Source organism: Plecotus auritus (assembly GCF_963455305.1).
Source record: "Plecotus auritus genome assembly, chromosome: 5".
In the NCBI taxonomy this organism is placed as follows: domain Eukaryota; kingdom Metazoa; phylum Chordata; class Mammalia; order Chiroptera; family Vespertilionidae; genus Plecotus; species Plecotus auritus.
This window is the reverse complement of record NC_137776.1, coordinates 185,305,345-185,332,447: the sequence shown is the minus strand read 5'-3', so window position 1 is coordinate 185,332,447 and position 27,103 is coordinate 185,305,345. Positions and strand designations below refer to the sequence as shown.

Genomic DNA, 27,103 nt, shown 5'->3' with positions numbered 1-27,103 from the left:
CACAGAGGCAGGCCTGGGGCTGTCACAGACCAGGGGGGAGCCCCCCCTCGCCGTACCACCCACCCACAGGGGCCAGTTGGCAGCAGCAGCCACGGCCAAGGCCAGGAGCAAGGCCGTGCCCAGCTCCTGTGGTTATCGGGGGAGGGCGCGTGGGACAAGCCTGGGGCGCCGGCTCCGGGCACAGATGGTTCTCATTGCTGCCGCCTCTTCCTCAGAAAAACAAACCGGCCCGCCAGGCCCTCTTTATCTCGGGTTTATTTGGACCCCTCTCCCCCTTCCTTCGCCTGAGCCGGCGGCCTGTGGGCTGCGTCCTGCCCACCGTCTGGCTGGGCGGCTGTGGCGTTTTTCCTGACCTGGGGCTGTTCTCCGGGGGGGGGGGGGGGGGGGCTGAATGCTGGGGGGTGAGGGGGGGAGTAGCCCATTTCCCGCCCCTGGACTGGTCTCCATCCCGCTTGGTCACAGCGACTCTCCAGGGTTTGGGGTCTCCTGGCTGCACCAGGAAGGTTGGGAGCGAGGAGGGAGCATGTGCCCGCTGTGCCCAGGAGCTGGCCCTGCCCCTGACTGGAGAGGACGCCCTGAGCGGGGCAGAGCCAGGGCCAGGCCAGGGCGGGCGGCCGTGAGGCCGCATCTCACACAGCATCTCCCGGTGGGGCCTTCGGGGCTCCAGGAATTCAGAGCAGGAGGTGGCCCAGTGCCGACACCAACCAGCCGCTCAGCCAGCGACCCTCCCTGCATCCTTCCGAGTCTCCCCAGTCCCCCCACGGCAGGGAAGGCGGGGGTAGGAGGGCAGCGTGGCAACTGCAGGTCTCAGGTCTCCGTGGTGAGGAACAGCAGGGACGGGGCTGCCACTGCGTCCTGGCCGGGCCACACGGCCCTCCACACCCAGAGCGCTGCTGTTCGTGAGCAGCACCCCCAGATCTCTTCAAACTGGGCGGGGGAGCTCCCCAATGCCCACCCTCCCCTGCCAGTTCAAAGGGGTGACACGCGGGGGCTGGAGCAGAGGAGAGGGGCAGAGGATCACCAAATTGGGGGGAGGGGGGAGGAATGCCAAACAAAGGCAGCGGGCCCTCAGATAGCCCCACGTGGGGATTCCAGGAAGGGGGTGGGGAGGCCACCGGCAGGCCCCAGCCCTGGATCCTGGGGTCGGGGCGCATCACCGCCCTCCCCAGTGCCAGGCGCAGGAGGTCCCGCCCCGCCCCCGCCGCGCGCGCGGCCCGCAGCCGCCCCTCCTCCCTGTCCCCTCCCCCACCGTCGGAGGGAGGAGGGACCGTGACATCACGGCCACGGCGGGAGGGGCGGTGCCCGCGCACATCACTTCCTCGGCGCCTCCGCCGGCGGGGCCCGCGGACAGACAGTGGACAGCGGACAGCGGACGGGGGGACCGACGCTGCGGCGGCGCGAGGAGGGGCGCGGGGCCCTGGCCTTCGGCGACCCCGGCCCATGGCCAGCCCGGCCCCGCCCGCCGTGGACGAGCTGCCGGGCGCGGCGCGGCGCCTCTACTCCAGGTGGGCTGGGCGCCCCGCGGGCGGCGGGCGGCGGGCGCGGGGCACGGGCGACCCGAACAAAGGCGGCGGCGGCGGGCGCGCAACGTGGCGGGGACGCGCCCTCCCTCCGGAGCGGCGGGGATGGGGGAGCAGCGGTGGGAGCGCGGGAGCGAGGGGCGCCGGGGTGGGTAGCCGGGATGTAGGAGTGGGGCCGCGAAAAGCGGGTGTGGGGATGCTGGGCCCCCCTCCGCCAGCGCGCCCGCCCGCCCGCCCGCCCGCCCGTGAGAGCTGGGGACCAGCCAAGGCCTGCAGACAGGGGTGGGCAGGGCGGGTGGCTGGGCTGGGCTGCTGCCCGCCGGACCCCCACCCCGGGACGTGGAAACTGGTAGCTTCTTCTCCCTGCGGTGGGGCCACCTGGCACAGCCGGATGGGGCGGGGGCTGCCAGGCACTTCCCGCCCAGCCCGGCATCAACCCCCCACTGCACAGCCGGCCTGCCTGCTCAGAGAGGCCAGGCTGTGCCCAGGGTGGCCTCTGCCCCCCTCCAGGCCGCCCCAAGCCTGGGTCTAGCGGATGGCACTGGGTTGAGGCTGCAGAGCCAGCCACCAGGTGGGTGTGTGCTGCCTCCAAAGACACCTGCCTCCGGGCAGACGCATGGGCGATGGCACAGCCTGGGCTCTGTGCCCCGTGCCCGGCGGGTAGGCAGGGTGGCCCTGCCCAGGGCTGCGTGCCTGCTTGGTGACTCCAGGCCTGTCCAGGGTGTTCCACGGGGTGATGCCCTGGGCCGGGCCCTGGTGGGTGCAGGACCCTCTGAGGGGGCTGGGCGGTGCCAACCCGTGCAGGTGTCCGGACCAGCGGGCAGTGCTGCGCAGGGCGGTCCTTGGTGGCAGCTCCCAGGGGCAGGCCTGGCTCCCTGTGTGAGCCTGACAGCACCTTCCCCGCCCCCCCAACCTGAAGGACATTGTCACCCCGGCCACCCGGCTGTGGGGCCCGCCGGGGGGCCGCGCCGGGCAGTCCAGCGGCAGCGAACCTCCGCCCGCGCCCCGGGTGCAGAGCGAGAGCGTGGTGGCGGGAAAGGCCCTGCCGCCCCTCCCCACTTTGGTCTGGTCCGAGCTGCTGGCCAGAGACACAGCCCCCATTGTGTGGGCTCCGGGACTGGGTGCTGGGCCCCTGGCCTGGCTCCTGGGCCCCGCACTGGGGGGGGGGGCGTGCGTGGGGGGCTTTGCTGGCAGCTGATGCAGGAGGCCTCCCTGAAGGACCCCCCCCAGGGCCCCCACGGGATGGAGGGCTGTGCAAGCAGCATTTGCCCCCCGGGTCCTGCTTGATGGAGAGAAGGGGGGGTTCGGTCCCAAAGAGCAGCAGTTCACCTGGCTGCACCGGCTGTGTGCGTGTGCGTGTGTGTGAGTGCGTGTGCGTGTGTGTGTGTGTGTGTGTGCGTGTGCGTGTGTGTGTGCGTGTGTGTGCATGTGTGTGCGTGTGTGTGTGTGTGAGAGAGAGAGAGACAAATAGACAGAGGCTGGGAGACCACGAACAGCTGAAGGCCCGCAGCGTCCTGGTCACCCCACGGCTTGACATGGGAGCGGGGTGTAGGCTGGGGCCAGAGCACAGTGGGGACACCAGACAGGGCCCTGGCCCGGGAGACCGCCGGGAGGGGACGCCGGGAGAGGCCCGGGGCCAGCCTGCACCCTTGCGAACCCAGGCCGCGCCGAGCTGCCTGCAGGGCCCGCGAGCAGGCCTTAGGGGCTTGGAGCCGGCGGGAGCTCCCGGGCACAGCTGGCAGCCTCAGGCCCGGGTCGTGTGCCCCCTGACGCCTGCATGTCGGGGGAGGAGGGGAAGGCCACTGTGATACGGTGTCCGAGCGGGAAGGCTGGCCACCAGGGAGCCATAACCACTTCGTCACCCGGGACCAGCGGGCAGCGGCGGGAGCTTGGCAGACGGCGCCCGGCCTCCTGGCCACTGCGGCCTGGCTGCTGGGAAAGCGGCCTGGTCAGCCCCTCGCAAGGAGAGGTGCGTGCGTGGACAGGCGTGGCGTGAGAGAGGGGACCCGCTGGGCTCTGGGCGGTGAGTCTGGCGGAGGGAGCTAAGGTCACAGCCCCGGGACCAGGGAGCCCTGGCCGGCTGGGCCCCGGTCTCCTGTCCCGAGAGTGGACGCCTTGGCAGCCCTTGGGGTGCACAGGCCTCGGGGAGGCCCAGGCAGCCTTTAGGGTGGGGATCCGGCAGCCGGCAGGAGGGCTGGCCCGGCAGACCACTTCGCCCAGTGCACGCGGGCACCTCGCCGGGTGCGGGGCAAACACCCACAGGCCTGCAGAGGGGGTGTTGGGGCAGAGGCGCAGGGAGGGGCCTGGCCATGCTGGGCAGCCTCACAGGGGACCCGGGAGGGTGGCGGGATCGGGGCCTGGGGGTGGTGTGAGCCTGCAGAGTTTGGGGTTCAGCTCATCAGCAGGGCTGGGCACGGAGGAGGTAGTCTAGGCCCCGCCCCCTCGGCTGAGCTGTCCTCGGGGGGCGGATGGTGGCATGGGACGGAGACCTCAGGGCGGGGAGGGGGGGTGCCCGCCGGACACCCTTGGGAGTAGAGTCTGGTGTGGGCGTGTGGCCTGGGACCTGGTCCCCGACTCGGCATCCACGGCCCAGCTCCTTCCGGACCCCACCCCCACATGTGCAGGACCTGCAGCCCCCCCTCGTCCGCGGGCTCCCCCTCTGCGCAGGCCCCAGGGTGCCCGCGGCGGAGCCCGCCTTGCCTCTCTAGTCCCACGCTCCGAGTTGACCTCCCTCCCGCTCTGCGGTTCCCGGCTGCGCAGCCTTGGGGAACCCTCCCACCCCAGGGCCACCACTGAGAAGGCACGGGGCTGGCAGGAGGGGTGCCCACGAGTGGGGCGGAGGGAACCTCTGGGAGGGCCCAGGGGCTCCTGGGGTGGGCAGCACCTGGCCGGCCGGGAGGGGAGGCCGCGGAGAGACACCCTGCCTCGCCCCCATTCGGCTCCCTGCGCGGGCCAGCTCTGCGCCTCTGGCCGGGCGTTTGCACCCACCCCGCTCCCCCACCAGCTCCTCCCTCTGCTGGGAGGTCCCATCACCGCCTCCTCACCCACCGGCGGGCGGCCGAGGGGCTGGCACAGTTCAGGAAAGGAGCTGGGGTGGGGGAAGTGTCTGCGCCCTGGCAGCCTCCTCAGGCCCCCCACCTGGAGCTCCTCTTGGGGGGTCAGGGCAGGTAACCCTGCAGCCCCCAGAGGGTTGGGAGGCATCAACAGGATGACCTGGACTCGGGGCTCCCATCAGTGGGCCAGGCTTCAGGTGGGGGCGGGGGGCGGGGTGAGGTATGGTCTGGCTGGGGGCTGGGCCTCCCCCGGAGGACGAGGTCGGGGTGAGGTGGGGGGGGGGCCAGGTGCAGACCCGCCCAGAAGGATCCCAGCTGCCCTCCAGGTGGGCCCGGGGCCTGCCCGCCCAGCTTACAGGTCTGTGCCCCTGCCCCGTCTTCACGCAGAGGGCGGCGTGTGAGAGCAGGGGCTGGGCCGGAGCGGGCACACCCCACCGCCCCGTCTCCTTCCTCCCTCCATTCCTCCCGGCTCCGCGCACACCCCCACCCGCCTGCCCACCGGCCGCCCTGCTGACTGTGCTGATCCCGGCTCTGAGCTGCCCTTGACCCTCTGTCCGCCTCGGGCCCCGGGAGCCCCGGATGATCCGCCCGAGGACCTGGGGTCTCCCGTCGCGAGGCCGCCAGAGCCTTCAGTCCACCACCCTGGGGTGGGGAGAGTCAGGGGAACCCCAACTTCAGTGCAGCCCCAGGACCAGGGCGGGGGAGGGCTGACTGGCCAAGAGGGAGGCTGGGAGCCCGCGATGCTGGCCGTGGCCGCGGAGGGCCAGCCTGGGGCCCTGAGCCTGGCCGACAAGGCGGTGTGCGAAGGGGTGTACGGCATGCCCACCGCCCCCCCCGGCCCCGCTGCCGCCCGTGGGCCCGGAGCTGTGGCTGCTCGTGCAAAAGATGCCCAACCTGCAGAGGCCCAGGTGCGGCGGGCGGGCGCCTGGGGGCACGGGGGGGGGCACCTGGGCAGGGGTGGGCGATGGGTGCCGGTGGGGAGGTCAGGTGCCATCGGAGGTTTGGGGGTACGTGGAGAGGGGGGCTCCCTAGCCCTGTACACCTGCCTGGCGCTTCTCCAGGTGACCTCCCTGCGTTGCTGGGGCCCATGTTAGACGCCCTCGTCTGCATTCGCGATGACGCCCCATCAGGGTGACCCCCACCCCCTTGAGTTTGGGGCCCCTGGTTTCCAAGCCAGAAACCTCGGCTCCAGGACAGGTGGGGCGGCCAGGTTTGCCAGAGCCAGCAGGGCCTGTTCCTGCCCGAAGTGCCCCCTGTTCAGAGCCCACGTCCCTCCACCGTCACCGAGGAGAGGGCAGGTCGCCCATCAGATGGCTGGCCAGGCATGGGGGGCGGGAGGGAGGCCCGACGCAGACCCGAGGTCTCAAGGCCGCGTCCCTGACCGCCGGCTCCTGCAGAGGTCACACGGGCTCTGCTTGAATCTGGGGCCGGGGCGGCGGGGGGGGGGGGGGGGGGGGCGGGGAGGGAGGGGCGGCGGGGGGAGGGGAGGAGCCTGCTCTGACCCCGGTGTCAGGAGTCACGCTGGGCGAGGGGCCTGCAAAGGTGGGGGCTTCCCCAGCAGAGAGCTGGGAGCCTGTGGGCGCAGGGCGCAGCTTCTGAGGTTCCCAGGCCCTGGCCGGCCGCGGTGTTGGGTCGCTGGGAATGTGGAGGCGCCGTGATCACGAGCAGCAGGGGGACAGGCTGCATAAAGGGGCGCTGGTCAGCGTTCCAGGAGCGCCGGCCCGGCAGCTGTGTTTATCTTTAAGGAGATGTGTTGGTTTTCCCCCAAACTGCTCACTGCCCGTTTCCCACAACACGGGCCCGAGGGCGTTTGGCCGCTCTGGATCCACGGGCTCCGGAACCTCAACACGCAACCGAGCGAGACAGGAGCGTGGGGCTGGCCTGCCCGTGTGGGAACCGCACCCCCGTTCCCAGGGTCTGCGGACAGGACCTCCTGGGCTCCCCCTGCTGCCTGGGTGGCGCCGCACTGAGCCCCCGGCCCCTTCCCTCCGCCCTCGGGGCGTCCTCTAGCTGGGGCGGCAGTGTCCCCAGGGCCGGGGCCAGGTCAGGAGCCGCTGGGAGAGGCCGAGGCCCAGGCCCTGAGGGACAGTGTCCGGCCCAGGCCGCACCGCAGGCAGGGCCACAGCCAGGCCGCTCGGCTACCCACCCCGGGTGCCCCGAGTCCTGAGGGCAGCTCGGTGAGCGGGGCCCACTTGGGGTGCTGAGCGGGGCCCCAGGGGTAGGCCTCTGTCTGAAGCTCCTGCCCACAGCCCAGCGGGAGGAGGGGACGGGGGACGGGGAGCCGGCACGGCCTCCCGCGAGGTGCTGGCGGTCACCCAGGCCCCAGCCTTGGGGTTGGGCCCATCCTGGGACGTGGAGCCGTCCTTCCTCCCGCAGCAGCACCACGGGGTGGGGGCGCATGGCGGCCGCTTTCTCAGGCCCGTCCTGGCCAGCGGCCCGCAGAGCACTTCCCAGCCGGGGGCCGGGGGCCGGGGGCGGGGGCCAGGGCAGGAAGGGGCCGGGGCTCACTACTCAGCCCAGATGCAGCATGGTCCAGGAGGACGGGGTGGGCACGGGTGGTGGCTGACCTCCAGCCCAGGCTGTGGGCTCGGGGCGGGGCTGGGCGCAGACCCTGCCTGTGTGGCCTCGGGCAGCTCGCTCACCCTCTGAGCCTCGGCCGCCGTGCCTCTCGGGAAGATGGTGCGTGGCTCCTGGCCTCAGGGGCCCCTCTCCCGGGCGGCTGACCCTTGGGGATCGCGGTGTTCGGGGCTCTGCCATCGCAGCCCAGGTGCCCCTGAGCCCCGGCAGTGAGGAGGCCCGGGCAGAGGTGAGCCGCACAGTGTGCCCGCCTGGGCAGGGGCGTCTGTCCAGTAGGAGGGGAGGTCTGCGTGGCGTGGCCGCGGGCAGCGGCTGACCCTCCTCTCCGCAGGATGGAGGCCTCGTGCCTGGAGCTGGCCCTGGAGGGCGAGCGGCTCTGCAAGGCCGGGGACTTCAAGGCGGGCGTGGCCTTCTTTGAGGCGGCCGTGCAGGTGGGCACCGAGGACCTGAGGACACTGAGCGCCATCTACAGCCAGCTGGGCAACGCCTACTTCTACCTGAAGGAGTACGCCCGCGCCCTGGAGTACCACAGGCACGACCTGCTGCTGGCCCGGTGAGGCGCGGGGTGCGGGGGTGCGGGTGCAGGGGTGCTGGCGCGGGGGAGCGGTGAGCCTCGGGGTGCTGGCGCGGGGGAGCGGTGAGCCTTGGGGTGCAGGCGCGGGGGAGCGGTGAGCCTCGGGGTGCTGGCGCGGGGGAGCGGTGAGCCTCGGGGTGCTGGCGCGGGGGTGCAGTGAGCCTCGGGGTGCTGGCGTGGGGGAGCAGTGAGCCTCGGGGTGCTGGCGCGGGGGAGCGGTGAGCCTTGGGGTGCAGGCGCGGGGGAGCGGTGAGCCTCGGGGTGCTGGCGCGGGGGAGCGGTGAGCCTTGGGGTGCAGGCACAGGGGTGCAGGGGTGCTGGCGTGGGGGAGCAGTGAGCCTCGGGGTGTGGGCCCAGGGGTGTGGGTACGGGGGCTCCAGCAGGATCTGCACGCCCTGCCCTCGGGGCCTGGCTGTCAATGTGAGGCGGGGGGCCGAGCTCTCAGGGTCCACGGGAGCCTGGGAAGGAGGCCAGGGTCCAGGAAGCGCCCCCAGGAGGCCGTGTGTAAGCTGAGACACGTGTGAGCTGTCTCTATGTCTGTGGGTGAGAGCATGGGTGAGGCCCAGTGTCCCGTGAGCATGAGCACACGTATGTGTCCGTGTGTCGGTGCCAGTCTCTGTGTGGAGAGGGGGGCCACCCTCCCTGCCTCTGCTCTCCTCCAGCCTCCAAGCCTTCGCCCAGCTTCTCCCACCCACACCCTCCCTCACGGGTCCCTGCCCCTCCTGCCCCTTCTTCGGGCTGCAGCAGCCACTCCTCAGCCGCCTCAGTGGCTGGACCCCCGCCTCCTGCCCCAGCCCCAGCCCCAGCCCCAGCCCCAGCCCCCGCTGGCAGGCGCGGTCAGACTCACTGCATGTCAGAATGTTCATTCTCACTTCGAGGCCCCCCAACTCTCCCTGCCTTGATCCGGGGTCCTCCCTGAGCCCCGGCAGCTGCAGGCGATGCAAGGGCCTCCCCAGACCTGCCCAGCGGAAGGGTCACCCTGAGGTGTGCACCCGCCCCCCCCCCACCCTTGCCAAGACGCCCTGCCGAGCCGGCCCTCCTCCCGCCCTCCAGGACCATCGGCGACCGCATGGGGGAGGCCAAGGCCAGCGGGAACCTGGGCAACACGCTCAAGGTCCTCGGCCGCTTTGACGAGGCTGCTGTCTGCTGCCAGCGGCACCTGGACATCGCCCAGGAGCAGGGCGACAAGGTGGGCGGTCAGCCCGCGCCCCCTCACCCCGTCCCGTCCCTCTCCCCCCGCCCCCCACCTCAGCATGTGGGCCTAGGGATGCCTCTCCCCAAGTCCTTGCTCTTGGAGCCCTGGGAACAGCCCGGGCGGGGCACCCAGTTTTGTGTGCATGCCGTGGGGCCACGTCTCCACCCAGAGGTGGCTTCGGGGCCTCCCCAACCTCGGTGCCGCCCGCAGATCGGAGAGGCGAGGGCGCTGTACAACATGGGGAACGTGTACCACGCCAAGGGCAAGCAGCTGTCCTGGAGCGCCGCGCAGGACCCCGGGCACCTGCCCCCCGACGTCCGAGAGACGCTGCGCAGGGCCTCCGAGTTCTACGAGTGAGTAGGGGGCGGGGCCACGAATTCCACACACACACACACACACACACACACACACACACACGGCCTGGGCCCTGCCTGCCCGCGTGGCCAGGGGCATGGCAGCAGCCCCAGGTACAGCGCCACCCCTCCCCGGGGCCCCCGAGGGTGGCAGCCAGGCTGGCCTTCCCCCCTCCCCCCGCCCCCCTCCCGCACCTGCCCTCGGGTCGGCAGGTCCTGCGGGTGCTCGCCCACCGCCGTGGGGAGAAGGGGGGAACCGCTCACCAAGCGCATGTGGCCTTGAAAGGGCATTGGCTGGCCCGGCCCGGCTGGCATCCGCCCGCACACGGAAGGGTCACAGGTCCGATTCCCGGCCAAGGGCACACGCCTGGGCTGCAGGGTCAGTGCCCAGCCCCGTTCTGGGCACGCGCAGGAGGCGGCCAATCGATGTCTCTCTCACGTCGCTGTTTCTCTCCCTCTCTTCCCGCTCTCCCTCTGTCCTTTCCCCGCGCTCTAAAAACCAATGGGAGAAATGTCCTCGATGAGAATCACCCCAAACACCCCAAACATGCGGCTGGAAACGGCCGGGGCGTTGGCCGAGCCCCTGGCGTGGGAGAACTCTTCCCGTTAGCACAGGCTTAGATCTGGGCTCCCGTCGGGGGCGGGGGGAGGCCCGGCCGGAGCCTCAAAGCCGGGACAGCAACGCGGGGACCGAGCTAAAGGGACCCCTCAGCGTCCTCTGCCTGGGAGAGGGTCACAGGGCCCTGCTTCCCCGCCGGGAGGGACACGGCTCTGACGGACTCGCCCCCAGGAGGAACCTGTCCCTGGTGAAGGAGCTGGGCGACCGGGCGGCCCAGGGCAGGGCCTACGGCAACCTGGGCAACACCCACTACCTGCTGGGCAGCTTCGTGGAGGCCACGACCTTCCACAAGGAGGTGAGTGGCAGCGGCGGGGCGGGCGACGGCGGGGCGGGCGGCCTGACACCCACCCCAGGCTGTGTCCGGGTTTGGTGCTGGCTCCGGGCTGCCCCCTCTGGACGCAGACAGGGGCGGGCCACCGCGGGCAGGAGGTGGCACTGCTGTCGGTTCGGTCCCGGCCGCTCGGTGACCACCGGCCGCGGTCGCCCTCAGCGCCTGGCCATCGCGAAGGAATTTGGAGACAAGGCCGCCGAGCGGAGGGCCTACAGCAACCTGGGCAACGCCCACATCTTCCTGGGGCGCTTCGACGTGGCTGCCGAGTACTACAAGTAGGCACCCCGCAGCCGGGAGGGGGGCCCAGGCAACTCCCCAGGGGCCAGGTGGGGTCCCCGGCCACCCCAGAAGGGCTGGCTGACAGCCGTGGGCCAGGGCTGCCGGGGCTTGGTGAGCGCCGGGGCAGAGGCCCGAGCACACGCACTGGGTGCTGTGTGGAGCCTGACGCCCAGGTCAGGACCCTGACCACGTGCTGTGTCCCCGGGTCCCCCGTGGGAGGCGGAGGCTTGGGAGGGTGGGGCGACTGGCCAGTGTGGGCAGAGCCTTGGGGGTGCCGCGTCCTGACCGAGGGGGCAGCGCGGTGGCCACCTGAGGCGGGGACCAGCCAGGCCACGGGGGTGACCCTGCCCCGCAGGAAGACGCTGCAGCTGTCGCGGCAGCTGAAGGACCAGGCGGTGGAGGCGCAGGCCTGCTACAGCCTGGGCAACACCTACACGCTGCTGCAGGACTATGAGCGCGCGGCCGAGTACCACCTGCGCCACCTGCTCATCGCCCAGGAGCTGGCCGACAGGTGCGTGCGTGCCAGCGGGGGCGGGGTCAGTGGCCGCCCGGAGGCCTGCTCTGCCACGACCACCCAGGGACCCTGAGCAGGCGACGCACGGTGACTCTGGGACATGCCGGTTGGAGGGGTGCACCCTAGCCACCCGCTCATCCATCCTTTAAGCCCCCCGCCCCCCCATATCTACATAAGCAGTCTCCGTGGAGAGACAGACAGACCAAAGGTTCCTAAACGCACAGCCATGCACAACGGCCTGGGGTGGGCGGTGGCCGGGACAAGGGGGCTCAGGGGCACAGGCCACGGGCTCACGCAGGCACTGCCCCTTGGGGCGAGAAGTTTGGGACCAGATGGCAGTGGTCACAGGTCGCACGCACTGCCACCGAATCGCGCTCCAGGACGGCAAAGCTTGATTTAATGACCCAAGGGGCTGGGGTCCCCTGTCCCCAAGGGTGGAGGGAGCCCTAGGGGGGTGAGAGCCTTGCTGGCCACTAGGGGGCGAGCAAGCCACGCCGGGAACCCTGGTAGGGGAGCGTGTCCAGCCCCCCCACTGCACTCCTGGACCCCCCCTCTCTGTCCTTCCCCCGGCCACCTGGACGCGGGGGCTTGGGAGGCTGGCAGGTGGGAGGCTGGGCAGGTGGGAGGCTGGGCAGGTGGGAGGCTGGCAGGCCTGGGGGTGGAGCGTGATGTGGACTCAGCTTCCCTCCCTGGCAGAGTGGGCGAGGGCCGGGCGTGCTGGAGTCTGGGGAACGCCTACGTGTCCATGGGGAGCCCGGCGCAGGCCCTGACCTTCGCCAAGAAGCACCTGGAGATCTCCCAGGAGGTGAGCCAGGCCGGCCCTCCCCCGCCCCAGGCGCTGCCTCGCTCGCTGCGCAGCCCACTCCCGGCTGGCCAGGTGCCCTTGTGCGCTCCCGGCTCCTCCTGGCCTGTCCCCGTGTCCTCTCCGGTCCATCGCTGCGTGCTGCCCAGGGGCTGGCCTCCCCCGTCTTCTGAGGCCTGAGGCCAGGCGACCCATTGTCTGCTGCAGCCAGGAGGTGGGGTGGGGGCCGGGGGCCTGGGTTCCACCCCTGTGGCCTTGTGTGCCCCGTGGGCAGGCACGCACCAGGCCCTTCTGTCCCCAGCGGAACTGGCCAGGCCGGGCCACAGGGATGCCTGTGCCCAACGACCTGCCAGAGGCTGCCCCGCAGGGTCCTCCCGGGAACTGGCCAGCCCATCGCCACCCGGGCAGGGTGGGCAGGGCCCCTCCTATTGCCAGGGCAGCCCCTGGCTGGGAGCCACAGGGTGTCTCCGGTGACCTCTGGTTCCCTGGCCCCTGGCTGACCTCTCCTGACCTCACCCCTTCCTGCTCCTTGCCCCCTGCCCTGCCTCCAAGAAGCAGCCCCCCCTTCAGAGCAGGGCCATGCCACCTCCCTCTGGCACGCCCCCAGCGCCTGCCGGACCCCCCACAGCCCTGTGTCCAGGGGCAGGTGCGGCCCACAGGTGCCAGGGGGAGATGGAGGGAGCAGGAGAGCTCGGGTCTGGGGAGGGCCTGGGCGGAGAGCCCTCCCCCGGGGCCGCCAGCAGGGCAGCCCTGTCCATCTGGGCACAGGCCCTGGCGCTGCTGCGGAAGCCCGCCCGCCCGCCCGCCCTCTGGTTCGCTCCTGGTGTTGCACGCCCTCTGCACCCAGGTTCTCCCGGGAGCCTCTGTCCGAGCGGGAGCCGGGGAAGAGCCTGGAGCCTGGCAGGCACCTGGGGGGTGCAGCCTGGCCGAGCAGGCGAGGCCCATGGAGGGTGCACAGGGCCTGGCTGCTCGGGCCCCAGCCTTCCGGCAGCGTGAGGGAGGTGGCCTGGGTGTGTGAGGCCCCACCCAGGGACAGACCCCCACCTCTGGGGCAGGTGCAGCCTGGTCTCCTTGGAGACCTCGGCGGCCTCCCAGCCTGCCTGCCCACTGACCTGCCCCGTTGGCCACAGATCGGGGACCGAAATGGGGAGCTGACAGCCCGCATGAACGTGGCACAGTTGCAGCTGGCTCTGGGCCGGCTGAGCAGTCCAGCGGCCGCAGAGAAGCCCGACCTGGCCGGCTACGAGGCTCAGGGTGAGTGCCCGGCTGGGCTGGGGAGTCCGGGCCCCCAGGCAGGCCTCGGCGGGCAGGGCCGTGCCAGGAGGGCTGCCTGGGAGGGTCTGGCTCCTGCAGGGCCGGGAAACACTGCAGGTCCCACAGAGGTGGGCTCTGACCTCAAACAGGGGAAGGGCCCCTGGAGGTGGGGAGCCCCTGGGCCCGGGGGTGTCAGCATTGGAGCCCTGCTCCGAGCCCACGGTGGGGGTGAGGGCGCGATGGGCTATGCAGGTGCTGGGGGCACAGACGGTGGCCCTGTCTCCCCAGGGCAGGGTAGGGGCAGGGAGATTGGAGACGGGATAGAATTAGGCACTCAAGGGCTGGGAACAGGATAGGAAGGGGGGGCAATACGGGCATCAGGGCCCCTTCTTCATGGTTTCTGGGAAGCAAGAGCCTGTGATCACTCTCGTCCACCCTCCACCCCCCCCCCCCCCCCGTGGCACCTCGGCCGGCAGGAAGGGGAGGAGAGGGCCCTCTGCTTCGACCTTGCTGCCCCCCCCCCCACACCTGCTCCCAGGGGACCAGTGGGAGGGGCTGAGTCAGCAGACGGCCCAGGAGCGGCACCGGGCACTAACCGGGTCCAGCCGCTGTAATGACCTCATCGCTCACGGGCTGCTGGTCCCCCAGCAGGTCAGCGATGTGCGCGCAGGACAGACCGTTCCCTGCAGAGCAAACAGATGAAGGAGGCTGGAGTGGGGGAGGGTGGCGACGGCGGGTGCTGGGAGGCTCCGCGAGGTAGCCGCCCCTCCCCACCCCACGGGTCTTGTGTTCGTGGAGTCTGGCCCCCGCCTCTGGATGGCTATGTTCCCAGGGGCACCCCCTGCCCCCTCACCTGGGCTGCTGAGAACCAGGCCGGGAGTGGGTGCTGCTGGGGGTGGGCCCCAGGGTTTCTGATAGTGGCCTGTCCTAGGAGATGGGGGTACACGTCACCCCCAACGCAGATTGCTGAAGACTGACGGGAGGGAGCAAAGGCTTCTGGGACCCTCAGCCTGCCCGTTTTGGGGGTGCTGTGTTTGAAGGAGATGAGATGGAGTGTGTCCCCTAGGAAGTATCAGGCCAGGATTTTCTGAGGATGGGCAGCTCTGACAGCCCCTGGCCCTTGGGGGCCACCCTCTGGGAACTCGGGCAGGAGGTGGGGGCAGGGCTGGGCTGTGCCTGGAAGGGCCCCATCCTCCTGGGGGAAGGGGGGCCGTGGCGGGTGAGCAGCCCGCTGTGCGGAACAAGGCGGCTTCTGTCCTCCCCGCGCCAGCCGGACCCTCCCCGGCCAGGCCCCCAGCAGCCCCCCCCCAGCAGGCTGGCGGCCAGGGGAGCCAGCAGGCCCTGGGAACAGGCCATCCTGGGAGGGCGGTGGCCCTGCAGCGTGCCCAGGCCGGAGGGGGCGGGTCTGGGGGCCGCAGCCTGGAGGCTCCGGCTCTGGGATGCGGCCTGAGTGTGGGCGGCCCCGGAGGAGACCCCGCTCAGGTGAGCCCCGCACGGCTTCCTGCAGGAGGGATCGTTCCCTCACTACTCCCCCCCTGCTCCCCCCACACCCCGTGCCTCCTGAGGGGGGGCTGGCCCAGGTCCCAGAGCCAAGGGCCTACTTCTTGGAACTCCCTTGGGGGGTGTGGCAGTCGCATACCCAGAGTCTGTCAGTCGGGGTGGGGGGTGGAGGGGAACGGGGAGCACCTTGGAGGGCAGGGGCGCTCCAGTGAGGAAGGAGGCCCTGGGCTGGGCCCAGGAGGGTGCAGGGAAATTCGGGAGGGCGGGAGCAGAGCACGGGGCGTGGTCTGCGGGTGGGCGTGGCTTGTGGCTGGTGTCGGGCCGGCTGGAGCCAGGCCTGGGCTCGCTGCCTTGTCTTGATAGAAACAGGGCCCTTCCTGCGGCTGGGGACCCAGAGCCTCTCCATTCGGCCTTCGGCCCCCACCCCAGCAAAGAGGCCTCCCCCCGCCCCCCTCCAGCGAGTCTGTGTGGGGGGGGGGGGGCGCCTCCCTGCCACTGTGTCTGGGCCCCAGAGTCCAGGTGTCCTGGGTGCCCACCTGCCCTTCCCAGCAAGGGCACCTGGCGATGGGCGTGCTGGACGAGGGCCCCGGGACATCCCCTGACGGGCTGCTCGGCTGGGGCAGAGCGGAGGGAGCCAGTCGGCCTGCCCGCTCGGTGGGGCGTCCCCGCTCGGTCCCCACGGGCCTGGGCTGTCCCCGGTCCCACAGGCTTGCATTGCTCTGCGGCTCCCTCCTCCTCCGGCCCCTGCTCAGGGCGTCCGGGGTGCAGAGCAGCAGGAACCCCAGGACGGGTTGGCGTCCTGGTCAGGGCTCACATCTGCGCTGAGGGGTTGAGATGCCCACGGCGTGCTGTCCGGGGGCTGCTTAGCCCGTGGGCACTGGTCCCGCTCTGCCATGTCCTGGCCGGCTAAGTGTTCGGGCCCAGCTGCGCCTCAGTGTCCCCACCTGGGAAGTGGGCCCACGGTCACCCTGGGAACGGCGCCTGGCAGGAGTGCGGGCACGCCTGCGGCCTGACTTCCCCGTCCTGCCCCTGCTGCCCCTCCCCGCTCTGTGACCTCGTCCACGGTCTCGGAAGGGCGGCCCGAAGGGGACCGTGCATGGGGAACCGGGGCCCACACTCAGACGCTCGGCTAACACTAGCTACTCGCCGCGTCCTGATTGATTAAGCACCTACTACGCGCCAAGCCCTGTGGGAGCTCTAGGGGCACCCCGGCGGCCAAAACAGGCATGGATGGTGATCGATCCGTGCTTCGGAGGAAGGAATCACGGGGGACAGCTGGGGGTGTCGGGGCGGGGGGCGGGGGGGGGGGGCCGGGTGGACAGCGGCTGGCTTCACGGAGGCTGTGTCTCCGCGGACCGGCGGCTTAAACAGTTTCTTTCTCCCCGTCTGGAGGCTGCGGGTCCAAGCTCGGGGGCCAGCGTGGTGGGCTCCGGTGAGGGCTCCCCGGCTCGCAGAGGGGAAGTGTGGGGTGCAGGCGAGAGCGAGCTGTCTGGTCCCTTCTCCTAAGGCCACCAATCCCAGCGCGGGGCCCCACCCTCATGACCTCAGCCACCCACGTCACCTGCCCAGGCCACGTCCCGGCCATCACATGGGGCTTTGGGTGCCCACGTACGCCACGAACGTGACATGTGAGCGAAGACAGGGAGAGGGGGGCGAGCTCTGAGCAGAAATGGAGGCACCGCGTCCGGACACGGGGGGTGGGGGGGGGCCGCCGTGCAGAGGCCCCGCAGGAGCGAGCCCGGCCCGAGGGAGGGAGAGCGAGGGAGGGGGCTGTGTCTGGGGCAGATAAGCACGAAGCGGGGAGGGAGGGGTGAGGTGGCAGGGCTGACAGGGAGGAAGGAGAGCTAATGGGGCCTGAGCGCCTCCGTAGAGAAGGGATTTGGGGGCAAGGCTGGGGGGGCAGGCGGGCGGGGGGGCGGAGGGGCAGGCGGCTGGGTGGGCAGGCGGGCGGGAGGGCAGGCGGCTGGGTGGGCAGGGCGGGCGGGGGGGCAGGCGGCTGGGGGGGCAGGCGGGCGGGGGGGCAGGCAGGTGGGCGGGCGGGCACGGGACTCCGTCCGGGTGAGGCGGGAAGGGTCGGGTTGGGACAGGATGTCAGGGTGGCTGGTGGACAGAAATGATCACCAGGGAGGGCGGGAGGGATGGCTGGGGAAGTTTCCAGGCCTCGCCCTCAGGTGGGAGGGGCGGGCGGGGAGCGAGCCGGCGGTGCCCGGCCTGAATGCCCCCAGTCAGCCAAGGTGTGGGTGCTGGACGGGCAGGCGGAGGACCGGGGCTCCCTCCACACAGAGGACGCATTTAGCTGGGCCCGAGGCTGCCGCCGCGCTGGCCACAGGGACCCGCCCCGAGCTGGACGCTGCCGAGGCCGGGGACGCGGAGGCCAGGAAGGGCCAGAGCGGCTGAGTGGGGCCCGGGGCCCAGCAGACAAGGTGGGGAACCCGAGTGGGGCCCTTAGGGTGTCGGGCGGCCGAGAGAGAGGCCCCACCAGGCCTGGCGGGCGATGGAGCAGGGTCCCCGCTGGCCGTGGGGAGCGGGGGCCTGTGCAGCGGCTGCGTCCGGCCCTGCGGCCCCTCAGCCCTGGGACCGAGGTGTCCCTCCTCCCCCGCATCGATGCAGATGGCCGAGGGGCGGGCGGTGCCCCCAAGCGCCATGGGGTTTGGGAGTGAGGCCGGCTTCTTCGTCACGGGCTGGGACGAGCGGGGGCCCTGACCGCACCCTGGGCCCGCGTCCCTCAGCCTCACGATGGGGTCGGGCTGCCCCCCTCCAGGGCGCTCGGGGGCGGGGAGGGCAGCGGCGGCCCTGCCTGGGCTCCTGGGACAGTGGACGGGGTGTGGCTCCCTCAGAACCGGGGGCCGGACAGGGAGAGGGCCCAGGCGCCCAGCCATCCCTCCGGTCCTCTCTGGACCCCATTTCCCATGAAGCCCTGGACACTCGGTGGCTCCGTCCCTCGGGACCGTCCGGACAGGTGTGGCCAGGGCTGAGGGCGCCCCGCTGTGGCCCGAAGCCGGAGGGCCCGCGTGGGGCCCGCGCGGCCGCAGAGTGGGCGGGAGAGAGCGGGATCCAGAGCCAGGGAACGGGCCTTACGGGGGACATGACAGTCAGACCCGACCCAGGCCCTGCAGGGCGCACCCCGCCTCCACACCACCCGGGCCACGCACACGCTGCCTTTGCCTCCCCGTGGGGCAGGAGTGGCCAGCTCGGCCCCGGGGTGCCGGCCCACCAGTCTCCGCTCCGCAGCGCCCTGGAGGCCGGGGCCCCGCGGGCTGACGGCCGCTGTTTGGCAGGAGCCAGGCCCAAGAGGACACAGCGGCTGAGCGCCGAGACCTGGGACCTGCTGAGGCTGCCCCTGGAGCGGGTGAGCGGCCAGGCGGGCGGCTGGGGACACGGCGGGGACAGGAGGACGTCAGCGAGCGCAGCGCGTGGGCCGCGGGCTAATGAGGCCGCCCGCTGCCTGTCTGCTGAGCCGCCCCCTCTGTCCGCGTCATCCCTGCCCGGGAGACAGACGGGCCATCTGCCCGTCGGGTCCGAGAGGCCCCACAGGCCTGCAGCGCCACCGCCCACTCCCTCCCTCCGTCAGGGCCCTGCCCGCCGTAACCCTGGGCACCAGCACGTGTCCTCACCCCACGGGCCCCTCTGCCCTGCCCAGCCACGTCCCCAGCCCCCCCCCATTAGGGTCTTGGGGTGCTGGTGGCCCACCCACGCCTGGCCTCTCGCCCCTCCCCAGGAGCAGAATGGAGACAGCCACCACTCCGGGGACTGGCGGGGGCCGGGCAGGGACCTGCTCCCCCTCCCCATGAGGAGCAGGAAATACCAGGAGGGGCCGGACGCTGCTGAGAGGAGGCCCCGCGAGGGCGGCCACTCCCCACTGGACAGCGCGGAGGTCCGGGTGCAGATGCCACGCACGGTAGGCACAGCAGGGAGCCCCGGGGGCCTCACCGCCCATCAGGACAGCAGACGGGGGCAGAGGTCACGGCAGCGCAGGGACAGTGTTGAGCTGTTCGCCGCACCCAGCCGGACCGGCCCCGCGGACAGGGCAGCAGTGGCCAGCGAGGGGCAGGGCGGCCACGGCAGACGGACGGCGGCGGGTGGACGGACGCGGCTGACCTCCTGCAGCCTGGCAGGTGTCCCGCTGTGCCCGGAAGCCCCCCTCCAGGCTCATGGGAGCAGGTCAGGGTTCAGAGGTCAGCCTGGACTGCCCCGCGCCCTCCCCAGAACCCCTGGTCCAAGCCTCCGGAATCCGTCTAAACACAGTTCCCTCCGAGGTCACCTCCGTCCCAGGAGTTCGGGGTGGGGGGTCTCTGCCGACCCCATTTGACCCCAGCACTGCTCAGCCGGCCAGGGCCTGTGTCCATGGAGCTGAGGAGGGGATGCCTGCACAGGAGGGGCAGGAGGGGGCGCTGGTCACCCGGTGAATGGGCCGTGTTGTTGGGGACCGGGCAGAGCAGGGTCTCGCCCCACAGGAGGGCTGTGCGGTCTGAGGGGCCTGGAAAACTCGCCTTGGGACCGGGCATGGGGAACAGGGCTGGGCAGGCCCAAGGTGGGGCCTGGGGGAGTCCTGGAGCGGGCCCAGCCAGAAAGGACCGGACGGGGCTGTGAGGGTGGGTGACGCCCGGCCTTGCCTGCGGCCCCGTCCTCAAGCTCCCCCACCCCGTGCTTCCCAGGCGACAGCACTGCCCGCACCCACCGTTGTCACGTGACCCGGGGCTGAGTGGGGCGGGGGCAGAGCCCAAACCCCAACTCCCTCGTGTCTCCCCCACAGCAGAGAGAACAAAGGGAGGCTCGTCGTTCTGGCTCCCGCACTCCTCACCCACATCAGCCTCCCGCACCACAGCTGGTTTTGAAGTTTTCACAAAAAGGCAGCCGGGCCAGAGGTGCACCCACCTCCAGTGCCAAGGGTCTCGCCTCCGGCCAGAGGTGGGCCCAGGCCAGGGGTCCAGGCGGACCCCGTCCAGCCAGGCCAGTGTGCCCCCGGCCCACATCAGTCAGCCCCGCCCACACTGCTCCTGGGCACCCCGGTAGCTGCCGCCTGGAACCCCTTCTTCTGAACAGACAACAGCCGACGCTCGGGCCTGTCCTGTGCAGCTCTTTTACAGAAACCCCAAGGGGAAACTGAGGCAGAGGGCAGGGGCGTCAGGCGAGGGCCCGTGGCGCTGGGGCACCAAGGCCTGGTCAGCCCAGCACCTGAGGCTTGGCCCCGTGAGAGCAACGGGCTTTGGGGTGCTGGTGTTGTGGGGGGGACTCCTATGGCAGTGCTGAGCCTGGCCCCCACGGGAGGCCCGGACCCCGGTGACAGGGTGAGCCCCCTGCCTGCCAGGCACCTGACCCAGCTCCCCAGACAGGAGGCGGCCTCGGAGGGCTGGGCCTGGGCTGCTGGGGGACCCCTCTGCCCCGGGATCTGCGCTTGCTGTGGAAGGAACGGGGCAGGGAGGGCCAGGAGAAGGCTCCAGGGGCCCCCATCCTGTCCTCACTCCTGCAGGCTCACAGCCACTGCAGGTGCTTCTTGGTGAGCCCCGGGCTGGCGTGCGTGACAGGGACAGGCCTCCGGAGCCAGCCAGCGGCCAGGCCCCAGCGGCCCCCAGGGCAGGAAAGGGATGCGGGGTGGACAGTTAGAACCAGGGAGGCCTGCGGCCAAGGGCACTGGCCTGGGGGCTGGGCAGAGGCCAGGGGGCTGCTGTGTGGGGAGGGGGCTGTGGAAGGGAGTCTGGCTACACGGCCGGTGCTGAGGGTGACCGAGCCCCAAGGTGGGAAGGCCCTGTGACCAGCTCCCCGTGGTCTGGAGAAAGTGGTGGCGTCTCCGGGGCTAACCCAGCGAGGGAAGGACGCGGGGCCGGGGGTGGGAGTGGGTTCCCATCCCCCGGGCCCACCCCTGGCCCAGCCAGAAGGCTCAGCGCTGTGCTCAGGGAAATCCATTTCCGAGTGTTTACGGAGCGCCTGTGTGTGCGTGCATGTGTGTGCGTGTGCGTGCGTGTGCATGTGTGTGTGTGAGAGAGAGAGAGGGAGCTTCAGCGCTGGTGGGCGGGGACGGGGAGGGGCCCCCACCAGGTCCTATTTAAGCATGCAGCTCACAGGGCCCCGAGTCTCAGCGGCAAGGTGGCGCGGGCAGTGCGGGCAGGGCAGTGAGTGGCGCGGGCACCTGGCGTCCTGCCCTGGCTCCACGTGGCCAGCACCTGGGTCAGTAGCTGGTGGACCCAGCGAGCTCCGGACGCGGTGTGAGTGTGGGGCCCTGACAGGTGGAGGCGGGAGCCTCCTGGTCTGGGTGAAGCTGGACCCCAGCAGAGCTGGCGGCGGGCGGGGGGGGGGGTGGGTGCTGGCAGGTGGGCGTGTAGTCAGCCCCAGGGACTGGGCGACTGGTCATCCCAGGGCCCCATGCCCGGGAAAGTTAGGGTGTTCCCTGCCCCCGCGGCCTCCCCGCCTGCCCTCAGCCCCTGCCCTGGGCTCTGGGCAGCACTGGGCCATGGCATCGCCCGAGGGGCTGGCTGGGCAGGCTGGAGGGGCAGCCCAGGCCAGGGGCGGGGCCTGTGCTCCCAGTTCGGGACGGGACTGGATTCTAGCAGGAGGGGCTGGGGTGAGACCCGAGGGGCTCTGAGACCTGGTGGTCGGAGCCTGAATTTAGGGCAAAGGAGAGGTCGGAGCACGGGGTAGCCCCCGGTCCCCTCTCGGCTGGGAGCCAAGTGGTGGCCTGAGTGAGGGTGTGGGGGCTCCCAACTGCCCAGACCCTCCCGTGTGCGCCTCTGGTCTCAGGCCCGCAGCCCCCACATCACACGGGAAGCGTCAGCCCTTCGCAGGTGGCCCCGGCTCCAGAGGGTGGGGGCTGCCCGGCCCGGGATGGGCTCTGCCTGGGGACCCAGGAGCCACTGGCCAGCAGTCAGGGCCCTCCAAGCCCGGCCCGGCCCCGGCGGTGATGGGCTGCGGAGGCCTCGGGACAAACCCTCTCCGGCAGGCGCGCTCCTTGAGTGTCAGTCCGGGGGAGGCTGGAGAGCGTTGGGGTCACACCTGTCCTGGGCGGGGCCTGGCTCCCTCCACCTGGCTCTGTGTGGGGTGCTGCTGTGCTCACCCCACTCCTGGCTGAGCCCGGGGTTCCTCAGCCCCAAACAGCTGGGAGCAGAGCCCACGACCTACCGGGGAGGCGGCCGGCAGCCCCACGCGGTGCCCTCGGCCGCGCTCTGCCTGTAGGTCCCTGTGCGGCCTCCCCAAGGGCAGCCCCGGCCAGGGCCCCTCATGCCAGCTGTCCCCTCCCGCCCTCCGGCTGTGAGGTTGGGGGGCCGCAGGAGAGCAGAGACCTGGGGGGGTCTTAAGCTGTGGCAGCCTTGGCTCTGGGCCTGCCCGGGGGTGGGGGTGGGGGTGGGGGGTGGGGAGGAGTACCTGCCTGGTTCTCTGACCTCCGAGCTGCCACCTCCCACAGCGGGAGGCCAGGCTGGGCTGCTCCGTGCTGCTGTGCGACCTGGGGTGGGGGGGGGGCGCGAGCTCTGCCCCAGTCTCCCCTATGAGGTAGTGGTGTCTGCACGCCACAGCTGAGAGACGGACGGTGGGCTGGGCAGGGGAGGTGATGGGGTGCTGTTTTGCACAACCGTCATCTGTCAGCCCTCAGGCCCGGGGGCGGGGGACCAGGCCTGGGTGGGGGGCGGCGGGGGGGATTGGGCCTGCTCTGGCTCTGCCCTTTGGGGAGGCCCAACAGACCCCACCTTCCAGCCACCCCTCCTGTGGATGTGTAAACCGAGGCGCAAGGTCACCCTGCCAGGAGGGGCTCCGCCAGGCCCAGTGACCCCATATCTTGTCTCTCGCCCCACCCTTCCCCTTCCCTCCAGGGACCCCTCTCCCCTATCCTGACCCCGCCGGTGGGACTTGCCTGGGCCCAGCTGGGTCACCCTGCGGTCAGGCTGCATTGACGGGTGGTCCCGCTGCAAACCCAGGGGCGGGGCAGGGGCGGGGCAAGGTCATGGCCGAGGATGCCGCGGGCTGGACGGGGCGGTGCTGGGAGCGGGGGCAAGGGGCCGCCAGGGACCAGCAGGAGGCCGAGGAGAGTCCCGCCCTGGCCCAGGCCCAGGCCCAGCAGGGGGTCTGCCCCTCCTCTTAGGCCGTGTTCGGGGGCCTGTGAGGGGCCGCCTTCGTGTCCAGTGCCGACTGCCCCCTCTCCCCGTCCCCCAGAGCCTCCCTCGGGTCCCGTCCTCCGACGAGGAGTGCTTCTTTGACCTGCTGAGCAAGTTCCAGAGCAGCCGCATGGACGACCAGCGCTGCCCCCTGGAGGAGGGCCAGCCCGGGGCCGCCGAGGCCATGGCCGCCCCCGCCCTGGAGGAGAGGATGGGTGAGCGCCGCGGCTCCCTGACCTTGGAGGTGCAGAGCCCCCAGCTCCGAGCGCGGGCGAGGGCGGCGCAGCCAGCTGCAAAGTGCCCCTTGTCACAGCTCCCGCCCCCGCCTCGCCCAGAGCTGCCTCCTGGGGACGCGTCATCCCGCCCGCCCGCCCTCCAGTCTGGTGGTGTCTGGGGCGGGGGGGGGGGCGGGGGGGGGAGGTTCCCCTCCTGTCGCTTCCCCGAGGCAGGGGTGGGGGCCCCCCCGCAGGGGCAGCTGGGACCCCGTGGGCTCCGAGGAGTGCTGTGGGCTGGCCTGGCACCTCGGAGCTCCGCCTGCCCCAGCTCAGGGCTGACCGCCCGGCCTTCCTGGGCCCCTGTCCCCGCAGCCCAGCCCTCGCTCACCGCCTCCCCGCAGACCGAGGAGCTCTTTGACCTCATCGCCAGCTCGCAGAGCCGCCGGCTGGACGACCAGCGCGCCAGCCTGGGCCGCCTCCCGGGGCTGCGCGTCACCCACAACAACCTGGGGCACCTGCGTGGCGACAGGGACCCCCAGGCGCCGGGGGACGAGTTCTTCAACATGCTCATCAAGTGCCAGGTAGGGCGCTGCGGGGGGTGGGTGCCCGGCCCCAGGCCCCCCAGGGGCTCTGCCCCTCCTCTTAGGCCGGGTTTGGGGAAGCCCTGGGCGGGAGGGGGATCACAGGCTGGCTCAGCAGGTGTCACCAGGCGGCCACACCCTCCTGAGGCCACCCCTGGATGTCCTCAGTTCGGCTGTGCGTACAGAGCTGGGGGTCCCCAGGTCCCCAAGGCGGTGGCTTTGGGGACCCCTCCAGCCTTCCGCTCTGGACGGAGAAAAGCCACGGGCCAGATGGCACCCGGAGTGGGGAGGCCGGGCGGGTCTCACTGCCCGGGGCCTGGCCAGCGCGGGGTCCAGGGCCAGGAGAGCTCCGGGCGGGCGGGCGGGAGGGGGTGGGGCACGCGGTGCCGGGCAGAGCGGGCAGTTTGCAGACGTGACGCTCGTTCCACAGACAGGAAAGCACAGGCCTCGGCGAGCCCGGGGAGCCCCCCGTGCCCCCCATCCACATGCATGCAGGCTCCTGGCCCTTCTGCTCCAGACCCTGCAGAGAAGCCCACGCACCTGCTCAGCCCCCTCGGCCCCCAGCACCAGCCCGACCCGAGGTCCCTGAGGAGCTCCCCACCTCGGGCTCCGGGGCTGCGGCCGCCCGCCCTGTCCCAGGGACTCTGACCGACCACACGCGGTCAGGGTGCGCTGGGGGCCCTGGCAGCTGCACCTCCCACATGGCTCACCCCACACCCGCAGCTGTTCCCCCGAGGCGGCCTCGCGCTCCTGGCCTGGCCGCAGCCCCTGCCCCGGGGCTGTCCACGGGGCCTCTGCTGGGCCGGCCGGCCGCGGCCTGGAGGGCAAGGCCCCCGACCGTGTGTCCGTTCTGCCCAGTCCTCCAGAATCGACGACCAGCGCTGCCCACCGCCCGACGGGCTGCCCCGCGGGCCCACCATGCCCGACGAGGACTTCTTCAGCCTCATCCAGAGGGTGCAGGCCAAGCGCATGGACGAGCAGCGGGTGGACCTCGCCGGGAGCCCGGAGCAGGAGGGGGGCGGGCCCCCCGAGCCTCGGCAGCAGTGCCAGCCTGGCACCAGCTAAGGCCTCGGACCCACGGCCATACCCACCCTGCTCCCGGATGCCCGGGGAGCGGCTCTGTCGTCCAGGGTGCCCACAGCCTCTGAGAAGCTGATCCTCCCAAGACCGTGGCTCAAGGCAGGCTGGGCTCCCCCGCCCCTCCCACTGAGCCGGACACTGGGCACCGCCTCCACCGAGTGTCCCTCCCCAGGGCCAGGCTGCCTGCGGGGGGCGGCCTTCTCTGTCCTGGGCCCACCCCCTGTGGTACACAGCTCCCCGCAGGCCTGCCCGGCCAGCCCTCCCTGGCCCGGCCCCTGCCCCTGCCCAGCGGGCCTGCAGCATGTCGGCCCAGACCGGTGCTGTCCAGGCCTGGCCTCTCCCTGCCCCACCGCTGTCCTGCGGCCAAATGTGAAAATCCCGCTGCCGCCCCACCCCCCAAAGGTTCTGTGCAGCCTCCTCGGGGCCCGCCAGTGACGTGGACGCCTGTCCTCCCAGAGCTGGTCCCAGCCCCGGCCTCTCACCCCCAGGAGGGCCCCTCCCTGCCCTCGCCTCCCTCCTGCCCAGGCTGCGGCGGGGGACAGCCCACAGCGGAGACAGGCTCACCTGCTCCCACGGCCCCTGGCCCTGAGCCCCAGCCCCACGCAGGCCTGAGCAGGAAGGAGGGGGTGAGCGTCCACTTTCCTCAGCTCCGAGCCCTGGAGCCCGGCCATGGATGGGGCCTGGCTCTGCGGGGACCGGGGCCAGCCAGGCCTGCCCCTGACCATGCAGGACGGGCAATGGCATGGAGGCCGCCACACCACGGCCATGGGGTGGCAGTCAGCTCCGCCCTCCCCCCCACCAGCTGGGCTGCATCGTCCCTGCCTCCTCCGTATGGGGAGGGGGTTCTGCCCCTCCCTGTACCCAAGTGGCCGCGGGATGGGCAGGAGACAGCCCTCACCCACACCCATTCCTGGGCCCACCTGCAGGCCCCCCTCCACCCCCACGCCCCCAGGCCTGGGGTTGATTCTCTGCCCCAAGACACAGGATGGCACCCCTCTTCCAGGTCCGGCTCTCAGCGCCCAGCCCTGGGCTCTGGGTGGAGGGGAGGGTGCGATGTGGGGTGTGGGGACCCGAGGGCGGGGCTGGCAGGTGCGGGTCAGGCACCAGAGCTCGGGCCTCTGCCCGGCCACCCGGTACTTGAATGTACGTGCGTATTTATTGCCCTCACGTGTCGGCCACGTTGTCCGAGGTCCTTTCCAAACCAAGGGTACGTTGTTTTTCTGTTTTTCCGGAGAAATAAAGTCGGCCAAGCGAATGCTGTCCGTGTGGGTTTTAGGCGGGGGGGGGGGGTGGGGGGGGGGGTGGGGGAGGGGTAAGCTAGCCGGCGGGCAGAGGCCCCAGGCTCCCAAGTGCCCGCCCACCGGGGTGCCTGCTCCACCCCCACCCTCACCCCTCGGCCTGGCCCTGCCAGGGGCTGTCCCTGTCCTAACTGGACTCACATTCCAAGATGCACTTGCCTTTTGCGTCTCAAGTCCCCACCCAGGACCGGAGGGGCCACCTAGAGCACGGGGGAGGGGGGTGCAGTGGGCCTGCGACCTCACCGCCCCCCCCCCCCCAGACCCTGATGGACAGCCTGTGAAGGTGCGGCTGAGAGAGCAGCCTGGGGACCATGCCCCACAAATATGGACACCCCAACATGGCAGCCGTCTTAAGGCACTGTCCCCAGGAGGGTCTGGGCACCGGGTGGGGGCAGGGAAGGCCCCCCTCTCCTCACTCCCCGTGACCCACTGCTCCATCCACACCCCACACTGACCACAGGGGCCAGGACCCCGCAGAGGGGCGAGGTTGGCTCGGCAGGGACAGCAGGCAGGAGCACACGGGTGGCATCGCTCCTGAGATGGAGCAGCCCCCCCCCCCCCCCCCCGCCCCGCAACAGTTCTCCATGCCCCGGGGACCCTGGGGCCCGAACGCTCCGCAAGTGACCCCGGGTTGCTGTGTCCCTTCTCGGCAGCTGAAGGCTCTGAGAAGTCCTCCAGGAAGTCGTGTGGTGCTGGCTAACCCTCCCGAATGTCCCCGGACCCATGACTCCCTCTCTGACCTTTTGGAGAGGGCCCTGGACTGGGGCCGCGGGCAGAAAGGGAATGAGGGGTCGGGGGCACAAAGCGGAGAAGCCTGGCCGCGAAGGGCGGAGGCCTGGGGACGGCCACTGCTTGGAAAGGTGGGTGCTGCTGTCGCTCGGCGTGGCGAGGCCAGTAACCAGGACACGGGGCCGCACGGGAAGGTCGCAGGTGGCCACGAGGCAGGGGAGGGGGCATGCACAGGCCTGGCAGGCCCAGGACCGGCCGGCGCAAACAACCAGTGGGGGCTGCCCTGAGCGTCTGGTGCCCGCCCGGTGCGCTCAGACATCTGTCACCTCTCTTGGGGGGGAGGGGGGACGGGGGACGGTCCCTCCAGCGTCAGCAGGGCTTACAGGTCAAAGCATCAGAATGTAAAAAACGACACGGTCCACACACACATCCAAGCCACAGGCCTCAGCCACGAAGGGAGGGTCCTGGGTGACCCTACCAGGTCCAGCCAGCTTCCCAGGCCTCCCCAAATTCTGTCCCAACTCGGGGGGGGCAGTGAGGCAGCCAGG

The 27,103-nt window shown here is 71.6% G+C and overlaps 1 protein-coding gene across 4 annotated transcripts; it reads left to right on the top strand.

Moving 5' to 3' along the window:
- The first annotated feature begins 1,200 nt into the window (after positions 1 to 1,200).
- On the top strand, positions 1,201 to 25,783 carry GPSM1 (G protein signaling modulator 1). Of its 4 annotated transcripts, none has more exons than XM_080667481.1 (14): positions 1,201 to 1,505; positions 7,482 to 7,703; positions 8,778 to 8,913; positions 9,130 to 9,272; positions 10,063 to 10,186; positions 10,382 to 10,497; positions 10,857 to 11,012; positions 11,712 to 11,820; positions 12,948 to 13,071; positions 17,850 to 17,920; positions 18,290 to 18,469; positions 22,711 to 22,867; positions 23,240 to 23,448; positions 24,307 to 25,783. In XM_080667481.1, exons 1-14 carry the CDS (start codon positions 1,441 to 1,443, stop codon positions 24,511 to 24,513), a joined length of 2,019 nt encoding a protein of 672 aa, XP_080523607.1. In that variant the 5' UTR covers positions 1,201 to 1,440; the 3' UTR covers positions 24,514 to 25,783. The 4 variants fall into 4 exon arrangements, with proteins under 4 accessions (XP_080523607.1, XP_080523610.1, XP_080523609.1 ...); XM_080667484.1 differs by lacking the exon at positions 1,201 to 1,505 and adding an exon at positions 2,067 to 2,091; XM_080667483.1 differs by lacking the exon at positions 1,201 to 1,505 and adding an exon at positions 3,376 to 3,489.
- Positions 25,784 to 27,103: the final 1,320 nt, after the last annotated feature.